The following is a 19,695-nucleotide window of genomic DNA, read 5'->3' on the forward strand; positions in this document are numbered from 1 at the left end:
ACAATGTGCCCATTCATCAGGAATTTGTGTCTATATTGTCGGTGAGTTGGAAACAGTACGCAAAATAATAACTAAACACAAATGTTTCCTCCAAACTTTTGTAGTTAGTTATCTTTTTTTAAAATAAAAAGGTCTTAATTACCAATGTGCTTGTCACTGTCAAAATCAGTCTTGAGATGTGAAGGCACTTCTTAGATTGGGCATGGGGTTCTCATCACTTGTTCCCTTATTTGGAACTAGAAAACTGTACCCCGTTAATACGTTTTATCATCACAGAACTTTATAGCACTCTACAAAATGGCAGATATCTGTAGTTTTACTTGCACTTCTTAACAGAAACATTGTCTGGAAAGCAGTTTTGTTTGCGGCTGTTTGGATTCACTGGGCCTATATTCCTACAGTACAAGACATTAGGAATGGGTTCACGCAGCATACTACAACACAACTTGTTTAATCATGTCTTGTTATTTAAGCCATGATTTGATGCATTCATACAAAATGCTAAGTCACAATGTAATTTTGCACAGAATCATAGATTTATAGGGCTGGAAGGGAACTTGGAGGTCTTCTCCAACCCCCTGTCCAAGGCAGGAGATCTTCTACCATAAGGAACAAATGGTATTAGCAATTCTCTCTAGCTTGGTGTTGTTTGCAAATTTGATGAGTTCCCCTGCTATCCCCTCATTCTAGATCAGTGTTTCTCAACCTTGGAAGCTTGAAGATGGATGGACTTCAACTCCCAAAATCCCCCAGCCAGCGCTGCTGGCTGGGGGATTCTGGGAGTTGAAGTCCACCCATCTTCAAGCTACTAAGGTTGAGAAACACTGTTCTAGATCATTTATTTATTAGACAAGTACTGGGCCTAAGCCAGAAACTTGAGATACCCCACTGCATGTTTCCTTCCATGCAGATATAGGATTACATGCCGAGTATGGTTGGTCAGTCTCTGCTCAATAGTAATTTGATGATGCTCATGTGTAAATGATGTGGATTTTAACTGGCTGGGGATTTCATGGAGTTGAAATGCAGGCATCTTAACCTTCTCAAATTGAGAAACACAAATCTAATGACTAATGATTCCGTCTTCTTCTGAGAAATCAGTACCACTGTTCATAGCATAAACAAGGCTTTGGTCTGATGATCTGGTATTAAGAAACTGGGGGGAGGAGGAAAGGGAAAGGTACCTGGCCATTAATCAAGAGCGATCGGCTCCTTCATTGCACCCGCAAAATTCGCCAAGACTTCGGTGAGAGCATCTGCAAATCTCCGCTCCCCCAGAAAAGGCGGCGAGGAGGGAGGAGCCCCAAGGCCCCGCCTCGCTCATTTCCCCTCTGCAAGCGGGACGGGCGCATCGTAATTCGCGTAGCTTTCGCAGCGTTTTGCACGAACTGGGGGGGGGGGGGACTTGCGGTGCCAGCGAGCGAGCAAGCAAAAGCACGCATCTAAGCGGCGGGCGAGCTCGTTGGAGGCGCCCCCGGTTCTTGGGCTAGGCTTCCCTTCGGCGAACCGGTTGGCACGGACGGCGGACGGCGTTGCCTCGCCGTCTTTTGGTTTGCGGAGCCGTATTTGAAGGATGGGTAGAGAGTGAAGCGGGAGCGGCCAAGCCAGTTATCCGGACGACCGAGTCAGGATGATATTAACGCGTAAGTATCGTCGTCACCTAGTCCCACGTTCGCTTGGATCGCGTTGATCCCGCCGGTTACGGCGAGGCTGGGCTATAAAGGCTTGTGAACGTGACTGGAGAGCCGCTTTAAAGTGAAGGCAGGCATGATGGAGCCTGGTCAGAACTGTCCGGATTGCGGTGCGCCTCGACTAGCTGGGCGTCTCTTGAACCAAGCGAAGGGAAGCGAAGCCGGGCGAGCTGCGGTGATCTCAGGATGGAAAACGTGACAGGAGAACGTCCCAAAGATGCTTTTTCAAGAGGCAACTGGACTTTCTGGGGGGGGTGGGGTTGGTTTTGGTTTTTGAAGACGTTTTGCTTCTCATCCAAAAAGCTTCTTCAGCTCTGACTGGATGGTGGGGGAGTGGAAGGATTTATACTCCTTGCAGGCAGCTGCTCAGAGTTGAAGAAGTTTCTTGGATGAGAAGCGAAACGTCTTCAAAGAAAAACCAGAAAGTTGCCAGTTGCCTCTTGAAAAAAAGCACCTTTGGCACAACCATGACCTGGATCATTGAGAATCTCCAGTGACAGGAGAATGTGTGACTTCCTATGGCTTTGGGCGGCTCTGGGCTTGGCCATTGATGGATCCCTCCAAGGGAAGTGGGAGTAGGTTTCGTTGTGGGGAGAGAGGGTCATCCTCACTTCGGATTCCCAGGGTTTGTGTCATTTCCTGAGGCAGAACCCTTGTACAGAATCTTATTGCTGAATAGCTTTGTTCGATTCGGAGCTGTGTTGCAATTCAGTGATGTGTCTCTGGATTGCAGGATCGTCTGGTAGGAAGGGAAATAGAGATTAAAAAAGAAATGCAAGAGGCACAGTCCCATACATACTTTGCATTCCAGGCTTGTGGGTCGTTTCTGAATATTCCTGAAGTGAATCCTTGACTGTTACTCCTTTGGCTAACCTTTCCTGACCTCAGACTTGTGGTATGTGAGAATGTAGGCATCGTTCTTTAAAATTAAAACTCAACATTATTATATCCTTAAACAGCCATAGTTGAGCTCAGAGGGGAAAAAAATGAGAACAGTTCTTTAGTATGTAAAATTGGCTTGGCCTTAAAGCGGACTTCTTTCCTGCAACTGAGCCTATTGGGAAAAGATATATGGAAAATATTTTAATACTGTTCTGTTCAGTTACTTAAGTTTCACTCTTTCTCAGCCCATATAACTAAGAGATATCGAGAATTCCATAGGGGTGGAAGGAAGATTACAACCTGCCTCTAAAAGCTATATTATTAGAAGAAGCTTCTGCTATTTTTAAAAGTGTATAAAATCAGAATAAAGGAGATAAAACTGTGCATCTCTTTCTGTGTTGAATTATGTATGAGAGAGATATAGATGCACGTGAACACACACACATTTTCAATAACTATCTCCTTAATTACTTTTGCAGTTTTTTTTTTCTTACTTACTGCATGAACACAATGCTATTCTGGTACTACAGGCCTCTTGTATATTGAGCTTAATTGTTTGGAGCCCCTGGATGCCTGCTGGCAAGCATCACTCCCACAGAGTGGGAAAACTTTGAGCCACAATATGACCTGTGTGGGCCTTATTTATTTCCCACCTTCTGCCCTTGTTAGCACATGATCTTAAAACAGAAGGTTGTCTAAAAAGATTGTCAATGCAGTTGCTGATGGGATGTAGCTACTACTAGGGGGATTGTGAATTCCAGTGCTTGGCATTTGTCTAATTCAGTGCTTGTTGACTGTTGTTCTGGAGCAGGCCATCCTGGGGAATGGTGGTGGGAAAAAACAATGTGGTTAAGTTTTTAAGGACAAAAGGAGCAATAGGCAAAAAGTTAATGGTTTGGCTTTTATGGCAGCTGTAAATCCTGCAAACATTGTTGAATACTGTCAGCTGGGTTTTTTTTGGTTTATTTATTTATTTATTTATTTTTTGCTGCTCTTATAGGACTATTCCAGGTAAAATGAAGAACCACAGTTAACATGTGTCAGGACAAATATAGTAGAGGAAAAGATATTCTTTACTGAGCTGATCAAACTGATGTCTAGATGCAACAAACAATAACATACAATTGGCATTAACAATCTTACATCTGATTGGAAATAACATCCAGTTGATCTTCACTTCTCTTAATAGTATTTTCATAGCCTTTACAAAATCCTTAACTGACAGACTTAATTGATTTTGTTAAGACTGTGAAAATACTACTACTGAGAGAAGAGAAGCACCATTGGTTCTGTTTTCATAAGGATTTTGAATATAACTTGCTGAACACACATTAATTTGACTGTAGGAAATTTTGTCTGACAAATATGCATTAGATATGATAATTATGAAATCCCTTCATATTTTTCCATAATACTTTCTGATATGGATTATGAACATTTGCATCTAAGATTGGAAGTTATCATATAATAACAGCTAATGGCTATAAATTCATCACCACTATTTTAGAAATTAACATTAAATCTAGATTGCCAGTTAAAATAATGATATCTAGATATTCACTATAACAAAATTTTAAGTAGTATTACAGTTCAGCAAAAGACAGTAATAAAAAAGTAAAATAGGTTAAAAAAAAGACATCAGAGGAAACAGATTTAGATATGGGGTCAGTTGTCAATAATAGTTTTAAATTTTTTTTTTGTCTGAAAAAATATTCTGATTTATATGTATTTCTCATTTTAACTCATTGAATATGGTTACAATTCATACATTTTATTGACCACAGTGCTGGGGATATGTGCTAGGTTATGATTCCATAACCTAAATTATTAACTTTTTATTGTCTAATTTACAGTGCAAATTATTACTAAAAGAAGGCACGTATTTGATATTGCTACTTGCACAATTTTAACTTTTCTCAAGTGCAGATTGGTTTGCACTTTATAATGATGTTATAAAGCTTTTACTACTATTTTTCAAAGTTGAAATTCAAAATTAGGCAAGATTCACAGTGCATATTTACATAATTTCTAAAAAGGATCTAACAGTGATTTTTTTCAATAATCTGAATCTTCAATCTTTGAATAATGAAATCAGCAGGAAATGGAAACTTTCAACTGTTTAAATGTTTAGAAAGTCAGGAAATGTGTATTATATGCAAAGACAAGGAGAATCATAATTCTTTGGGATTTGGCACCATATAATGATAATATATAAAATACTTTAAAAGCTTGGAATGGTTTTTGAGTGACTGTTATTTAATCAAACCTGGAAAATAAAAAGTCTAATATTATAAGAAAATGAACATTTTAGAATCATTTATTGAAGAATAAGATAAACCAGCTTTTCAGGAGACTAAGTCTAAGTAGTGTGGTAAAGGCATTAAGATTCCTTATCCACAGATGTTCATTAGGTAATCTTGGAAAATGGTCTCTTAGTCCAAACTATTTTATAGGGAGTAAGGAGCACAACACAATTTTCTTTCTTTCACTGATGTTTCCAGTCCACACTTCTTCCAAGTGTTTTGGGGAAAATACTCCAAACCTCAGGAATGAATTGTAATTAAGGTCTAGATGTAATTTCTTTTTTCTATTCTGCTGGTTAAAGCTGTGCTTCCAGTTGTAAGGATTAATTGAATACAAGGCCATCAATAAAAACACTTGCATATTGCATGAACACTAAGAGAAAAAAAGGCTGAAATTAATCAATGCAGATTAGTCTTCATTGACCAGTTTGGGCCGTCTTTTCTCTCAGTGTTCATGCAAGTGTTTTTATACAAATAATTCCTGTGATATTTAAGTCGGGTGTGTTGTTCATTGGTTTATTTTCACACATCAGTCCCATTTCTGTTGGTATGAAGTTTCTTTTATCTCTAAGAAATGAAAGAGATCACATAGAATGGATAGATGGTTCTATTGAGAACAAATGTTGAACAGGGACTTCTGAGCTCTGGGTAAAAAACTGAAAAGGTATCTTTCTAAAAAAATTGCTGTCAAAGTCTGACTCTATTCAAAGCTGACATGTACAATGTTAACCATTTATGTCTGAAAGTGAGGACAAAATCTGCTTGGCTCACTTACAGGGGTTTAGAAATACCCATATTCACACTCCAGACTGCAAGCAGATTGAGAAAAACTATTGCAAACTTTGCCTTCCCATATGTACAACTGGAAAAAGAGACATCTAGAAAACTTTAAAAAACCAGAATAGGATAAAATCTGCAGGAAAGTTCAGTCAGTATGAGCATATTTCAAGAACATCATTAAGAATTTTTGGATTATACTCTGAAAATATTTCTTTAAAGAACTTGTAATTTTATTTTGGCTGTGAGAGATGAAATTTGTACCAAAATTATTCATATCATGTCAAATTTCAAACAGGTTGAGAGGGTTTAATACAAAGGGAAGGGGGTGATAATAAAAATAATTTTATTCTTCCTGAAGGTAGTGCAGCTGTTTGTTGGTTGGGACCGAGAAGATTAATTCACATTTCTTTTTTTAAAAAAAAACAGTCTTTAAACCAATCAGCTAACCAATATAATTCATAAAATATCGTTTTGTAACTGCTGAATATGAGGGAAAATGAGGTGGAATGAATGGTAAAGCATTTCCAAGATCTTGCCACTCATCCCAGGTGGCCAAATTATTGAAGTGAGAAATAACTGCAGTCACTTTTATTGTGGCTAAGGATCTATCACAAAAGTCACTCTGACCTTTGCCTATATCTTAAGCCTAGGTTTGTTGATACATAGATTCTAGTCTTTCTCCTTCCTTCCATTCTTGGCTGACCACTATATTCTATGTAAGTTATGAAAAAGACAACAATTACTTTCCTCCTCCTCGCTCCCCTCTTCTTCCTCTTTTGATATGGCTGCTGAAGTGTCATGATTTTAGTTCAGCAGAGGTTTAGAATGAAAGATTGGGATTAATGTTTTGCAGAGGATTTTGAACTGAGATAAATGCAGGTTAGAGCTGTCTACTCCATTTCCTGTAAATGTGTTCCAGATGTTTAACTTCTGGAGCTGGAGCTCACCTCTAGTAACTTTTAACAGATCAGTGTGTGGTTTCTTGTCTGAATCATAGGTTGATAACGAAATTATTTAATACTTTATCCTTAAAACGTGCCTACTTTCAGTTCCTGATTATTATTTTTTTATGCACTCATTCTGATCTGTCTTCCATTTGTGATAGTAATACAATAGTGTTCCTTGTTATTTCCTCATCTTTTTTTATTTTGGCTCCTTTGATACTTCTGCTTCTACTTTTGAACAGATTGAATATTTCTATGGGCTTCTAGTTAACTCATAATATACACAACTCTTGCTCCAAAGAGTAATAAACAAAGTTTGCAGGTCTCAAAGTTTGCAATTATAGACAATGGACAAAGTTTGCAGGCAATACATTGAGTTTGCAAGTGGACTTTGCACCTATCTAGTAACTATCACACACTTTATTTATACCCGACCATGCAAAAAATGAGATCATTGACTATAATCCAACCATGTAAAATTTTTATAATTGGAAACTTCTAGTATTCAACCACTGCCTAATATTCCCTTTGGATGTGGTGTATTTAAACATGTTTCTATTTAAACATGTAAATGACAATTACATACATTTGGTTGACATGGGAAGACATAAATCTGGATTTGAAAATTCATTGATTTGATTTATACATCACATTATGCTAAAGCCAAAGAATTACATTCAAAGTGAGGTAGGGAGTCCCGTTATTGATGTTGGTGCATTTTAGGTGCTACTCCTAAATATAAACATGAATGCCTTTGATACAGCCTGTCTACCTTATAATTAAATTCTTAATCCGCATTGTACTTTGCTTGTGTGCTTTGATTTGAAACTACATACATAATTAAATGTGTACAGTTGGATTAATTGGAGAGTTGGTTGGGAAACTGACATGTACAATGCAAAGTGAAAACTGCAAATAATTAATCAATTTATAGCTTTCTCTGATTTGACAACTCTATGCTGACCAGGTTGCAGAAAATTGCACAATAATGGTGCAATCCCTTTGTGGTTCTGGTGTGAATAGGGCAACCTTCCTCCCCAACAATCAGAGTTTGCACTGAAGCCTCCAACCCTGAATACCTTGGTACTTCAACTTGAACATAAACTAGGTTAGAGAAGAAACTGTCTTCATAAGGGACCCAATAACCTGTAATATTTTCTCATTTTAGATATGATGAGCCTATATTGTCCTAGAAACATGGTTGAAGTTTTAAGGGAACTGTTGAATGTTCTGTAATTGTCAGAATTCTGTTTCCACCTTTTTCCTGTGAGGATGTTACACTATTATAGCTGCAAGGTTTATATTAATTAGTACCAAATGATTGTCATTTGGTTGTAATTAACTATCTAAATACCAAGTAATATAGATGGAGAGTTGTGTAATTAAAATCCTTAGAAATAGGTGGAGGATAATGAAAGTGATTATTTCTTCAAAATGAACTATTTAAAGATTAAACTATTATTTAAAGATAAATAGACTATTTATCAAAGCATTAGTGTGCCCAGATATCTCAGAGACAATTTTGGGTTTTTTTTTTAAATTATCATATGTTTTTGCTGGTTGAGTTTGATTTATGGAACACTTTCTGTATCACAATCCTCTGCTATTTTGCATTACTAAAGCCATTGTGTTTTTAGAGGCAAATACATAATCAAATGCACTCTATGTTGGGCTCATCTTTATAGCTCTATAATGAATATATGAAGAGTAATATATTGCAAAAGTCTGTTTGAGGTTAGGGATTATTTTGGTGAAGGAGATACCACAATAAGCAGATTGATTCTGAGTTAGTAGCATGACATAATGACAGTTGTTTTTCTTCCTTAATATTGGAGTATCAGTCTTTAAAGTTGTTTTCTGATTCTTTCTTTCAGAAATTGAAGCCAAGGAAGCCTGTGATTGGCTGAAGGCTGCTGGTTTCCCCCAGTATGCTCAGATGTTTGCAGGTATTGCTACAGTGCTTGCAATAAAATATAATTATATACTGTATAATGTATACATACATACCTACATACCAGTGGTGGGTTCCTCCCAGTTCTGCCCAGTTCTGCCGAGCCGGTAGCGGTGATGATATGACGCCACTGAGCTGGTACTGCCCCCCCCCGCCCTCCACCCCCCCTCCGCATTATTCTTATCTTTTATTTGGCCTCACTCCCAATCTATTGCTTCCTCCTGAGTCCCAGCTGATGGCTAAAGAGAAAAAACTGTTTAAACTCTTGCCATGGGGCTTCAAAGGGCCATCCTACAGCTGATCAGTGTTAAAAGAAAACAAATGAGTAGACCGGTGCCTGCAAAAATAAATGGATAGACCAGTGCCTGCAAAAATACATGAGTAGACCGGTGCCTGCAAAAATAAATGGGTAGACCAGTGCCTGCAAAAATACATGAGTAGATCAGTGCCTGTAAAAATAAATGGGTAGACCAGGGCCTGCAAAAATACATGAGTAGACTGGTGCCTGCAAAAATAAATGGGTAGGCCAGTGCCTGCAAAAATACATGAGTAGATCAGTGCCTGCAAAAATAAATGGGTAGACCAGTGCCTGCAAAAATAAATGGATAGATTGGTACAGCTCTGCAAGCAGTTAAAAGCCTGGTAGACCAGTACCTCTGCTAAATCCTAAATAATTGTCACATGACCATCAAGCCATGCCCACAAAAATAGCCACACCCACAGAACCGGTAGAAAAAATGTTTAGAACCCACCCCGATACATATATACATACATATATATAATTATAATTATTTGCAAGAATAAACACAAGAATAAATCCAAGCTCTTTCTAGAAAATCTTTACCCACATTTAATGATCTTTAATAAACAAATGCCAACAAATATAAAGTCATTTATGCCAGTTCCACCGGTATAGAAAGTAAACAAAGTAGGCAAAGAATTGTTATCCATAAACTTGGTTAATATTAACAAAGTAGGGTTGTTTTGGCTCAGAACTGGGGAACTTTGACTATAACATCCCCTATTTAAAGTACTTCCTATAGATATGATATAGCAATATAGTCTTATGAAAGGAAACATTATCTCCATATCAGTGTCGTAATTGAACTCTAGAAGGAATATTTTATATTATGCAAACTTTAATCAGGCTGCCAAAATATACAAAGGTCAGTCTGATAAACAATGCAAGAATAATTGTAACACACACCTTTAGTGTCAGAATTGATGGTCTCATTAAAAAAGATCTAAAAAGATGAAGGGGCTTTTTATTTTATGCCTACATTTTTTAAAAACAAATTTACTGGCAAATGACCACTTTGGTACCTAGTTATTTTAAAATGACTGGGAGTTGAGTATCAGAAAAAAATACATCTCTTGTTTTCAGATGTCTTCTTTCAGGGATAGGGTAAAGGTAAAAGTTCCCCTCACACATATGTGCCAGTCGTTCCTGACTCTAGGGGGCGGTGCTCATCTCCGTTTCGAAGCCAAAGAGCCAGCGCTGTCTGACAATGATTCCTGGTCATGTGGCCAGCATGACTAAATGCCGAAGGTGCACGGAGTGCTGTTACCTTCCCATTGAAGTGATCCCTATTTTTCTACTTGCATTTTTATGTGCTTTCGAACTGCTAGATTGGCAGAAGTTGGGGCAAATAATGGGAGCTTACTCCGTTACGCGGCGCTAGGGATTCAAACCGCCAAACTGCCGATCTTTTTGATTGATAAGCTCAGCATCTTAGCCACTGAGCTACCGTGTCCCTCTTTTTTCAGGGGTAGATAAATACAATTACTGATTTAGAAAGAAGCAAGTTCAGAGTTCTTCCTATTATCCTCATCTACCCCACATCACAGTGGATACAGGATACTGTTTATTTGTTTATTGGACAATAGGTACTTTCCATATGACACAGCTAAAACCCAGCCTTTGTTCTCAAATAACTTTGTTCAAGCTGTCACCCAGTAAAATTTGAACAACTATAGGAGAGTAGACTTTTCAGAGGTAATACTCTGGTTTTCTCCTTAAAGCTTTCCTGGGCATGTCTTTAAGATAGGTTCAGCATCAACAGAGACAAGAATAATAATTCAATCAGAGCAATGAGTACAATAGATAATTCAAGTTGAAAAATTCATTTCAGAGAAATGAAGGAGGAAAATCAGGCTAGAGATTATTGCAGTTCATGAGAGACAAAATAATAAACAGACTTGTAGTTGTATCAAAATAACAGAAAATGAATGTTAGACTTAAAGATTGTAGGGGAAAAATGTTTATAAAGCAAATTAGGCGTTACTTTGGGTCTAGTCTTGTAGAATGCATTGCTGAGTGTGTCTTTTATGGAATAGTAATGGACACTTGAATTTCTAATTCTTAAAATGTATTTCTGTCATAGATATTCAAAATTCCTAGTTTTTCCCTGGTTAATACCAGGGAATTTTAAAATTCTCACATGCAAAGTATTGTGTCCTGATTCATAAATATTTATGAGAGTTTTATCATTTTAAGTTCTGTTGTTTTTCTTAACTTTAGAAATGTTAAATAAAAGTGAAAGCATAGTATTTGGAACTTGTTTTTCAGATATGCAGTTTCCAGTTGACATAAAAACTGTGAGGAAAGATCATGAATTTTTAGATCAAGATGAAATAGAATCTCTCTACAGGTAAACTTTGGTCTGAATTTCTCTTTGGCTTAGTAATAGATGTCTAGGACTGATAACCTTAGGCTTTAATTAAGTGAAGCACTTAATGAAGTCAGTGGGCTATGACTAATATCTTGTATCTTACTTCGTTCCTGTTTGGATGTCTGGAGGAATATGTATTGTTGTTGTACGCAATATATAAGTTCCAACTTCAGGACATATGGCTTCAATGGATTTTTGGAAGAAAAAAAAAACCCTTGCAGCTACAGAGTTGCCTTGAAAAACAGCAAGTGGGCCTAGGACAAAGTAACTTCTCATTTACCAACTGTGTAGTATACTGTGCATGTATTGGATTTAGGACCAGGAGACCCAGTTCAAAATTGATCTTTGGTCTCTCAAGTATATCTCATATAGGTCTGATATCTCACATCGTGCGTCTTTGATGTAGATAATATGTTTTCTCTTTTGGATTAACTGTACTGCTCCTATCATCAAGCTTGAGAGAAAATGTATTCTAAGTGCACTTATTTTTAACTATTTTAACTATTAGTACTAGAAAATGCCAGGTAATGAAGGAATTGCCATTTTAACAGTGCTTTAGTATCTGCAGTGGCTTTCTTTAGGTTGCAAATTATAATTGTAGAGTTGTGTTTAATTGTACTAGGAGTAAGAAAATTGTGGGCCCAGTTTTCTGTATGGTTCGTATTTTAATTTTTTTGGTTGGTCCCAAAGTATCATCTGAAAATCAGCCATTATAATTTTTCTGGAAAGAGCTTGAATAAAATACTGCAGGTGGTTAAGCGGTGCTGAAATATTGCCAGAGCAGCTGAAGAGTTTTACATATATGTTATAATTACATTATTTTTTTTCTTTTGGAAAGCAACGATCCTCCCATCTATTACACAACTACCAACTATACCTCAGGGGAGTTCAAGAATAATTGCTTAAATTGCAAACAAATTGCACAATAATATTTTAAGCTATTTCATCCATAAATATATTGCTGGAAGGCTATATGTAGCAAATTTCCTTTAAAATGCATATGAAGATTAAAAGAGCAAATGAATTCTCAGAGATCCTGGTATGAACTGACAACCTTTCCATTCCATTTACTGGAATTATATGCCACTGGAATTATTGACCATTCTGGTTTTGAATATTTTGCATATATTCAACCTTTGAAAATCAGATTTGAAATAAGATAACAACATTACAAATATTTTTAAAAAATAACAACCAAAAGCATAGAGGTCATTCACACTTAATGATGGGGTTGGGAACTCCATCACTAAACCAAATGTATATAAAAGTGAGACCTCATGTGACTGTACTGAATTATGATGGCAATCGCAGCAGTTCCAGTTGCCATCATTAAGTGAATCCTGCCCAGTCATTAAGTGTAATGTCTCTATTTGCAACTTCCTACCTTTTTTCCCTATTGGCTTGTTAGAAGCCAGCAGTGAAGGTCACAAATAGTGATGGTATGATTGGAGGATGCTGTGACTGGAGTAATTGCAGGGCACCTGAATTGCAATCTGATAGTCAAGGAGAAGTTTTTAATCCAGTGGAAAAAAAATCACTGGACTAAAAGAAAAAAGAAACTATGCTTGAGGATTCCCATTTTCTTATACCTAAATGAAACACCTGAGAATCTGTATCAGAAAACTCCCCCTACCCTCCACACCAACTCATATTGAATTGAATTAGGATGGCCTATTGAATGAGATGAGACTATCTTGCTGTGAGGATTGTGTCCCTTTGTGTCTGAATGAAATGTGACTGAAGGACTTTTTGCTGATGAAATAAATTCTGAATATCATTCACAGGATTAAAAAAAAAAAAGAATGATACTGAAAATAGCTATAACCTTTTATGTATTGATTGGAAGACTTCAAGCCACAATCTTTTTTAAAAAATTCAGTAGCTTTGTCAGGACATTTTTGTTGTTGTTGTTAATGCATACCTTGATGCCTGTTTCCTTGTATGAGGTTTTTTTTAAAAAACATTAAGAAGCAAACAAAGTGAGACACTATCCTCAGTGGAACAGCGCAGAAAAAATAAAGAGATGATTTTGCTTATAATGTGTGCCATATTTAAGAATGGAAGACAACCAGGATGATAGAACTTTGTCTCTCTTTGTTTTCCCCAGACGGTTAAATACCTTGAATAAGTATGCAGAAATGAAGATGGAAATAAGTAAGCCGAGAAAGCGGGTATGTTTATTATTCATTAAAAAAATGTTTACCGTAAAGTGAAAGACATTGGTATGCATGGTAGTGTTGGCCTCAGGACTACATATCAATCTTTGCTTGTAGATACTTATGAATGAAACGGTTGTATTAGCTTAGTTCCTATCTCTGACAGAGACCATCCCTGGGTTGTTTATGGTCCATCATGTCACCAACTCACAACTTTTATTACATAGTTGCATAGTAGGCAACGGACTGGACAGCAAAGAGATACGTTGCTGGTTAAACACACAGATACTCAGAGACTCTGAATGGTGAAAAAAAACATTCTTTACTCTTAGTGAAAAAACAAACTTGGTTTCTCAAAACAATGATAACACGTCTTTGAATAATCATTCTCCAACACAAAACATGCTTACAGTTCTCTTCAGTCACACACAGTCCCTCTTCAGAAGATCAATCATCAAATAGCAGGAGCAGGAGCTCCCGGGCTTCCGGTCTACTTTTATGGCTGCCTGATAATAGCACAGCCAATCATTCTTCTTATATCATTTAAAGTCACAAATATAGTTCTTCTATATATTACCTACCCAATCGTAGGATAAATATCCAACACTTATTAACCAGAGAAATGAGCCTAAAATCATCTCCAATACATTACATTTGTCCTTCTGAATTTGCTCATGGATAGATGATCGCCAGCATTAAAGAAACCAGTGGTTATAAGCAGATGATATGAGAAATCTTAAAAAAAAAAAACATCCTAGACCTAGCAGGACATGATTCAGAGGCTGAATGGAAGAAGCCACCTTGGGACATTGGTTGTCTTCATGACTGACTGATTACTTGATAGAGTCTTCTATTGAGCAATCTGTTTCTCAACATATTATTTACTATAAAGACTGTTTTCCTGCTGGTATTAATTTTCAGTTGTAAGTATATAATATATTCTCACTTGGAAATGATATTTTATCCTAAATGCCATCTGTATACCCTATTCCCTCCATAATATTCATGATGTTAAATAAGGTGAGAGTGTTTTGAGATATAATATTCTTACTTATATTTTTAAACTAAAATGGACATAGTTAAAAAGAAGATTGGACTATTTTTTTTTTCACCCAAGCATTTTTATATATGAGATATGTTTTTTTTTTCTGTGTGTGATAAGGGTATTAATAAATTTATATCTGCAGTATTACATGATTCTACCAATTCATTTATTGCATATATCATGTTAAATGGCTCAATTGCCTCCTCTAATTTCATGGAAAACCATAAAGATATGGCTCTTCCCCAAATACTGGACTAGGATGGAGATTGAGTCAAGGCACTCATTGAGTGCCTGGTAGGAAGGGTGGTTTTGTTATGATTCATGTTTATATTAATTGTTGTGAGCTGCCCAGGATCATTGTATGAATTAGGTGACCATATTAGTTCTTTAAATACAGTAGATAATAAATAAATTTCTAAATTTAGGTAACGTTTAACTGCTGAATTCCCAGAAGTTCATTAAAGGATATCTTAATTTAAAACTCTTTCACTTATAAGGCAGTATTTAGGTTGAACACATTTGTTTGAGTGTTGCAAAAAGAAGATGTTGCATACTTAAATAAAATATTCCAATTCTGTTCTCAAATATTAAAATAGCTTGATTTGCTAGAACTGTATGTGCGTATAAATGAGCTATACAGATAGCAGTAGGATTGCCATTTTTTCTTTTCTAGCATTAGCCTTTTTTTAATGAAACTGTCAACTGTGAAACGGATCGAGCCCATGGCAGCCATTTTCCATTTCTCAAGTTGCCACACAGCTTGGGGAGGGGAGAACCAAGGTTGCTCCCAATAGGTGCCGGCCAGAGACTGAAACCAGTAGCCAAGGAGATACCAGAATATCTAATTCAACAATGTGACCTGTGACACTGGGGAGGGAGGAATCTCTAACGTTTAATTACACTGAAACCGTGGGAAATAACTAGAGCCGGTTTGAAGATCATCTGTGCCAAAATCATGTACTCAGTAAAGCAATTCTTTGAAGCTGAAAGTCTCAGAGTGCTGACTCGTTTGGGTTCATTAGTCGGAACCTTGACCAAAACATTATTTTGGAAAATGAAACAGTTAATGCTATTTTCAGATCTTGATTATCTATATGATGTTATGTTTTAAATTTCTTTGTTTGCTTTAAGAGTGATGAATCTGAAGATGAAGAACCTTGTGCAATAAGTAACAAATGGACTTATGAGAAAGGTACCAAACGATGGTCCCATCTGGAAAATATAGAGGTTTCTTGTGCACTAAGACCTGAAAACCTGAGACTTAAAAGCAACGGCAGTGGGGATATTATATTTTCGGATCAAGGAGACATTCATGACAAAACTTCAGTTCATAGTTCTAGCAGTGGGGATAGTGATATAATCAATTTTCCCAAGATTTGCGATGTTGAGACCAGCAGAAGCTCTTCAACCTGTTCCTCAAATAAATTGGCATCCCCTGACTCTGCTTCCAGTTGCTCTCCTTCTCTTACTGAGACCTTGAATATGACAAGTGAGGACAAGAACTTGGATAAACTATGCCATAAAAAAGGAAACAGTTTCTTAAAGAAAATGGAGAAGTTGCGCTTAAGAAGTGGCACCTGTAAGAAACAAACACATTTGAAGGCCAAATTCAACATTAGTGAGCCTATTCTCCTAGAGGGATTGAGTGAAGAAAAGTTAAGAAGCTTAAATTGCATAGATATTTCTGATGCACCAGTGAGTCGGGTGATACAGCCTTCTTTCTATCCACAGAGCTGTAGTAGTAGCAGCAGCAGCAGCCAGTCGGGAGACAGTAGCACTGTGAGCACCCCAAGCCCAGTCAGCAAAGTAAGGAGACACAGTAAAAGAGGAGGAATGTATACTGAAGAGTTTGATCCCAGCAAGCTTTCCTTAAGGAGTGATTTTTCTGAGCAAAACTCCAACAGTGAGATATGTTTGCACAAAAACAAAGTATTTCAGGTACCACAAGGTCATAAGCCTGGGACTTTCCCCAAAGCGCTTACATATAGTCTGTTATCTCCAATAGACAATACCTCAGTCAACTGGAGAACGGGGAGCTTTCATGGATGCCAGAGAAGCAGGGATAAGAGTAATTCTCAGGAGCCTGAAGGGTCATGTGACTCTCCTTCACTGATGGATAACAGGCTGAGTATATATGACAATGTGCCAGAAAATCTTCACAAAATGAATTCACCAGAGACTGATGATGATGATGTCTTTACGGAATTAGACAATGTTATGGAACATGTGAATGGACTCAGGAAGTTGGTCAGCCAATGGACAGAGAAATTATCTGATGATGGTGACTCTGATTCTGCAAGTTACTCTAACCAATCCACTTCTCCATGCCCATCGTCTCCTAAAGAAATCCATCTTGAAATTAAAAAGCGTTCAGAAGAAAAATCAGCAGAATTGCCAAATATTGATGGTGAAGACAACTGCAGACACCTTGGTGAACACGGTTTAATGGAACTGACGTATGTAATGGGAACAGGAACAGGGATGATACCAACACATTCCATCAGGTTTGTTGAAATTGCAAAGAGTCAGAATAAAATGTGAAATGTGTAACAAATAAGTTAAGCAGTCTGATTAACTCTAAAAGTAGTCTATGTTAAATGCTGTTGGATTAAATTGCTTAATAATGACAATGACAATGTGAAATGTTTCAGGCTTTGATGTATAATTATTATGATTTGCAAATTATTAATTTTATATAATTAAATAATGAATGGTAAAAGAAAGTAGAGTTAATACCAACAGTAATAGGCATCTTAGGTGCAACTTCAAAGCATCGGGAACACTCTTAACACGATCAGCATTGACAAACTCACCATCAGTCAATTGCAAAAGGCAGCTTTACTTAGAACAGCTTATATGATGAGACAATGTATTTAGTATTATTAAACAACAATATCTGCTTAATCCAGGTTGATGGGAAGGACTCGATAGGCGGACAGGAATACCAAATCCAGTCTAACGATCTGGTTGATTGTGCAACCAAGTATAATAATATATTCTTATAAGATATTTTCAAACATTTAGAATTTTCAATGGGCCAGTATACCTTTAGATATAGAATGAGTACTGAAAATGGCATTAATACTAAAGAACATTTATGGTTTTTGTTTTTCAGGCATGGGAGAAGACCCTGGTCTAGTAGAGAAGGCACACATTTTGAAAGTCTTTATCTACAAATAGACAGCCAATCAGCAACTTGTCTGAACCGCATGCAAAAGCTTGCTTTGTTAAAATTAACTACTTTAATGGACAAATACTCTCCATCTAGCAAACAAGGATGGAACTGGTAAGTTAAAATGTCGGCTGGTGACCCCCAGGAGTAGAGCTTTCTCTGTGAGCCTCCCACCCTTTGGAATCAATTTCCCTTGGGGCTCCGGTTGGCCCCTGACCTTCGCACCTTCCGCCATGAATTGAAAACCTGGCTATTTATGTCCCCTAGCCTGGACTGATGGGGTAGTATATTTTAAATTTTTAAAATTTTTAAAACTTTTTTATATTTTTTGTGTATATTTGTTGATTTTAACAGTTGTTGGTCGATTGTTGTGTGAGCTGCCCTGAGTCCTTGGAGATAGGGTGGCATACAAATTTTATAAATAAATTAAATAAATAAATAAATAAATAAATAAAAGAAATAAAGACTTTTAGAATTTTATGGGCAAAACTGACAGTGTTCCAGAGTGTTTCACTTTTGCAGGAGTGCATTGTACATTTCTGAAAGTATATCTTTTAGATCAGGAGTGTCAAACTCGATTTCATTGAGGGCCACATCAGGGTTGTGTTTGACCTCAGGGGCTGGGGTGGCATGGCCAGCTTGACGTCACTCGTGCCAAGGGTGCCGGTGGTGGCTCGAATGCTCTACCAGCAAAAACAGCGCTCGGGTGCGCCGGGTGTGCCCCCCAGGCCCCATTTTTGGCCGGGATGGCCCTCTGCCAGTGAAAACAGAGCTTTTTGCTGGCAGAAGGCTGCAGGAGGCTATTGTGGCTGAAACGGGGCCTGGGAGGGCCGTGTGCGGCCCTTCCGAGTTCCGTTTTTGCTGACAGAGGCATCGCAAGCTAGTCCTTTGCTGTTTCCAGGGCAGCCCAATGGCCAGATCTAAGTACCCAGTGGGCCAGATCCAGCCTCCGGGCCTTGAGTTTGACTGCCCTGTTTTAGATCAACAAGTAGTTCTTGGTGTTCCAGTTTGGCTCTGAACCTAGAATACTCCAATTGGCATATTCTGGTAGAAAGTGAAACCTTCAAGACATTGCCTACATTAATAATTTAAATAAAGGTAGCTCAGTTGAAGTTATTCCCAAAGTCTACTCACATTTCTGCTGCTTATTTTCTAGCAGGGCTGCCACATGATCCCAGAAAAATATTAGTTTAAGAAGGTGTCACATGTGTTCTGAATTGTTTTGTCTGTTTTCAGTGTGGCTCATAGCACAGCTCTACTTTCTACAGTAGTATCTAATTCCATCGTTGCATCTAGCTCTTTATGTTAGTGGTGTAGAATTTTATACAAACCATTTAATATATTGTATCTAAATTAAAAACAAGCAGACTTTACGGAATATTTTGGTATAGATTTAAGATAGACGAAGAAAGATATAAACAGCAGTAGTCTAAAGGCAAAGGAATAATATTTAGAGGTCAGCTGGTTTGTGGTAATTTATACTATGTAGATATTGAATATTGATACAAGATTCAATAATACGGATAATGCAGGAGAAATAAAGTCTTTTTTTTCCGCCTGAGCCCTCCCATTTTTCTTACCTGTTTGGCCTTCTCCTGATGCAGAGATATCGAAGAGCAGGATAGGAGCCATGATTTTGGCACATTTTGGGGGAAATTATGGGATATATGGTACAAGCATTAACAGACCCACTTAGCATCTTTTTAGTATAAATCACATTGTTGAAACCAATAATTTTGCTACCAAAAACCGATGTTATAATCAGGGTGGATTTGATTTAAATCCAGTCAGTTTAAATCACAATTTAAATCACAATTTAAATCATTAGTAAAATGGCTTGATTTAAATCAACTCGATTTAAATAATAATTTTTAAAGAGCAACTGTCATCTCTGTCCCACAGAGCTCCTCCTCTGACCTGCTGTTGACTCACCAGCAGTCCCAATATTGCAGAATATACAGCCTCATGCTACATAACTAAGCTCCATTTCATGCTGAATAAACTAAATTATTAATGCATCTTAAATAGAAAACTATCTTTAGATAGATTTTTACTCCAAAAGTATTTTATTAAAATAAATTATATAAAAATAAAAAAAT

General features: G+C 37.1%; 1 protein-coding gene across 1 annotated transcript in view; it reads left to right on the forward strand.

Annotated features, from left to right (window-relative positions):
* Positions 1-19,695, forward strand: part of LOC139309930 (rho GTPase-activating protein 7-like) — an 84,132-nt gene that overhangs the window by 51,679 nt on the left and 12,758 nt on the right. Inside the window, exons 2-6 of the mRNA XM_070934112.1 lie at positions 8,475-8,546; positions 11,121-11,202; positions 13,331-13,394; positions 15,556-16,928; positions 17,540-17,710. Coding sequence (XP_070790213.1) covers positions 8,475-8,546; positions 11,121-11,202; positions 13,331-13,394; positions 15,556-16,928; positions 17,540-17,710 — 1,762 coding nt within the window. The remainder of the gene's footprint in view (positions 1-8,474; positions 8,547-11,120; positions 11,203-13,330; positions 13,395-15,555; positions 16,929-17,539; positions 17,711-19,695) is intronic.

Source organism: Pituophis catenifer, unplaced genomic scaffold (genome assembly GCF_029215685.1).
Source record: "Pituophis catenifer annectens isolate HBS135680 unplaced genomic scaffold, rPitCat1.0.hap2 SCAF_2, whole genome shotgun sequence".
Lineage (NCBI taxonomy): Eukaryota > Metazoa > Chordata > Lepidosauria > Squamata > Colubridae > Pituophis > Pituophis catenifer.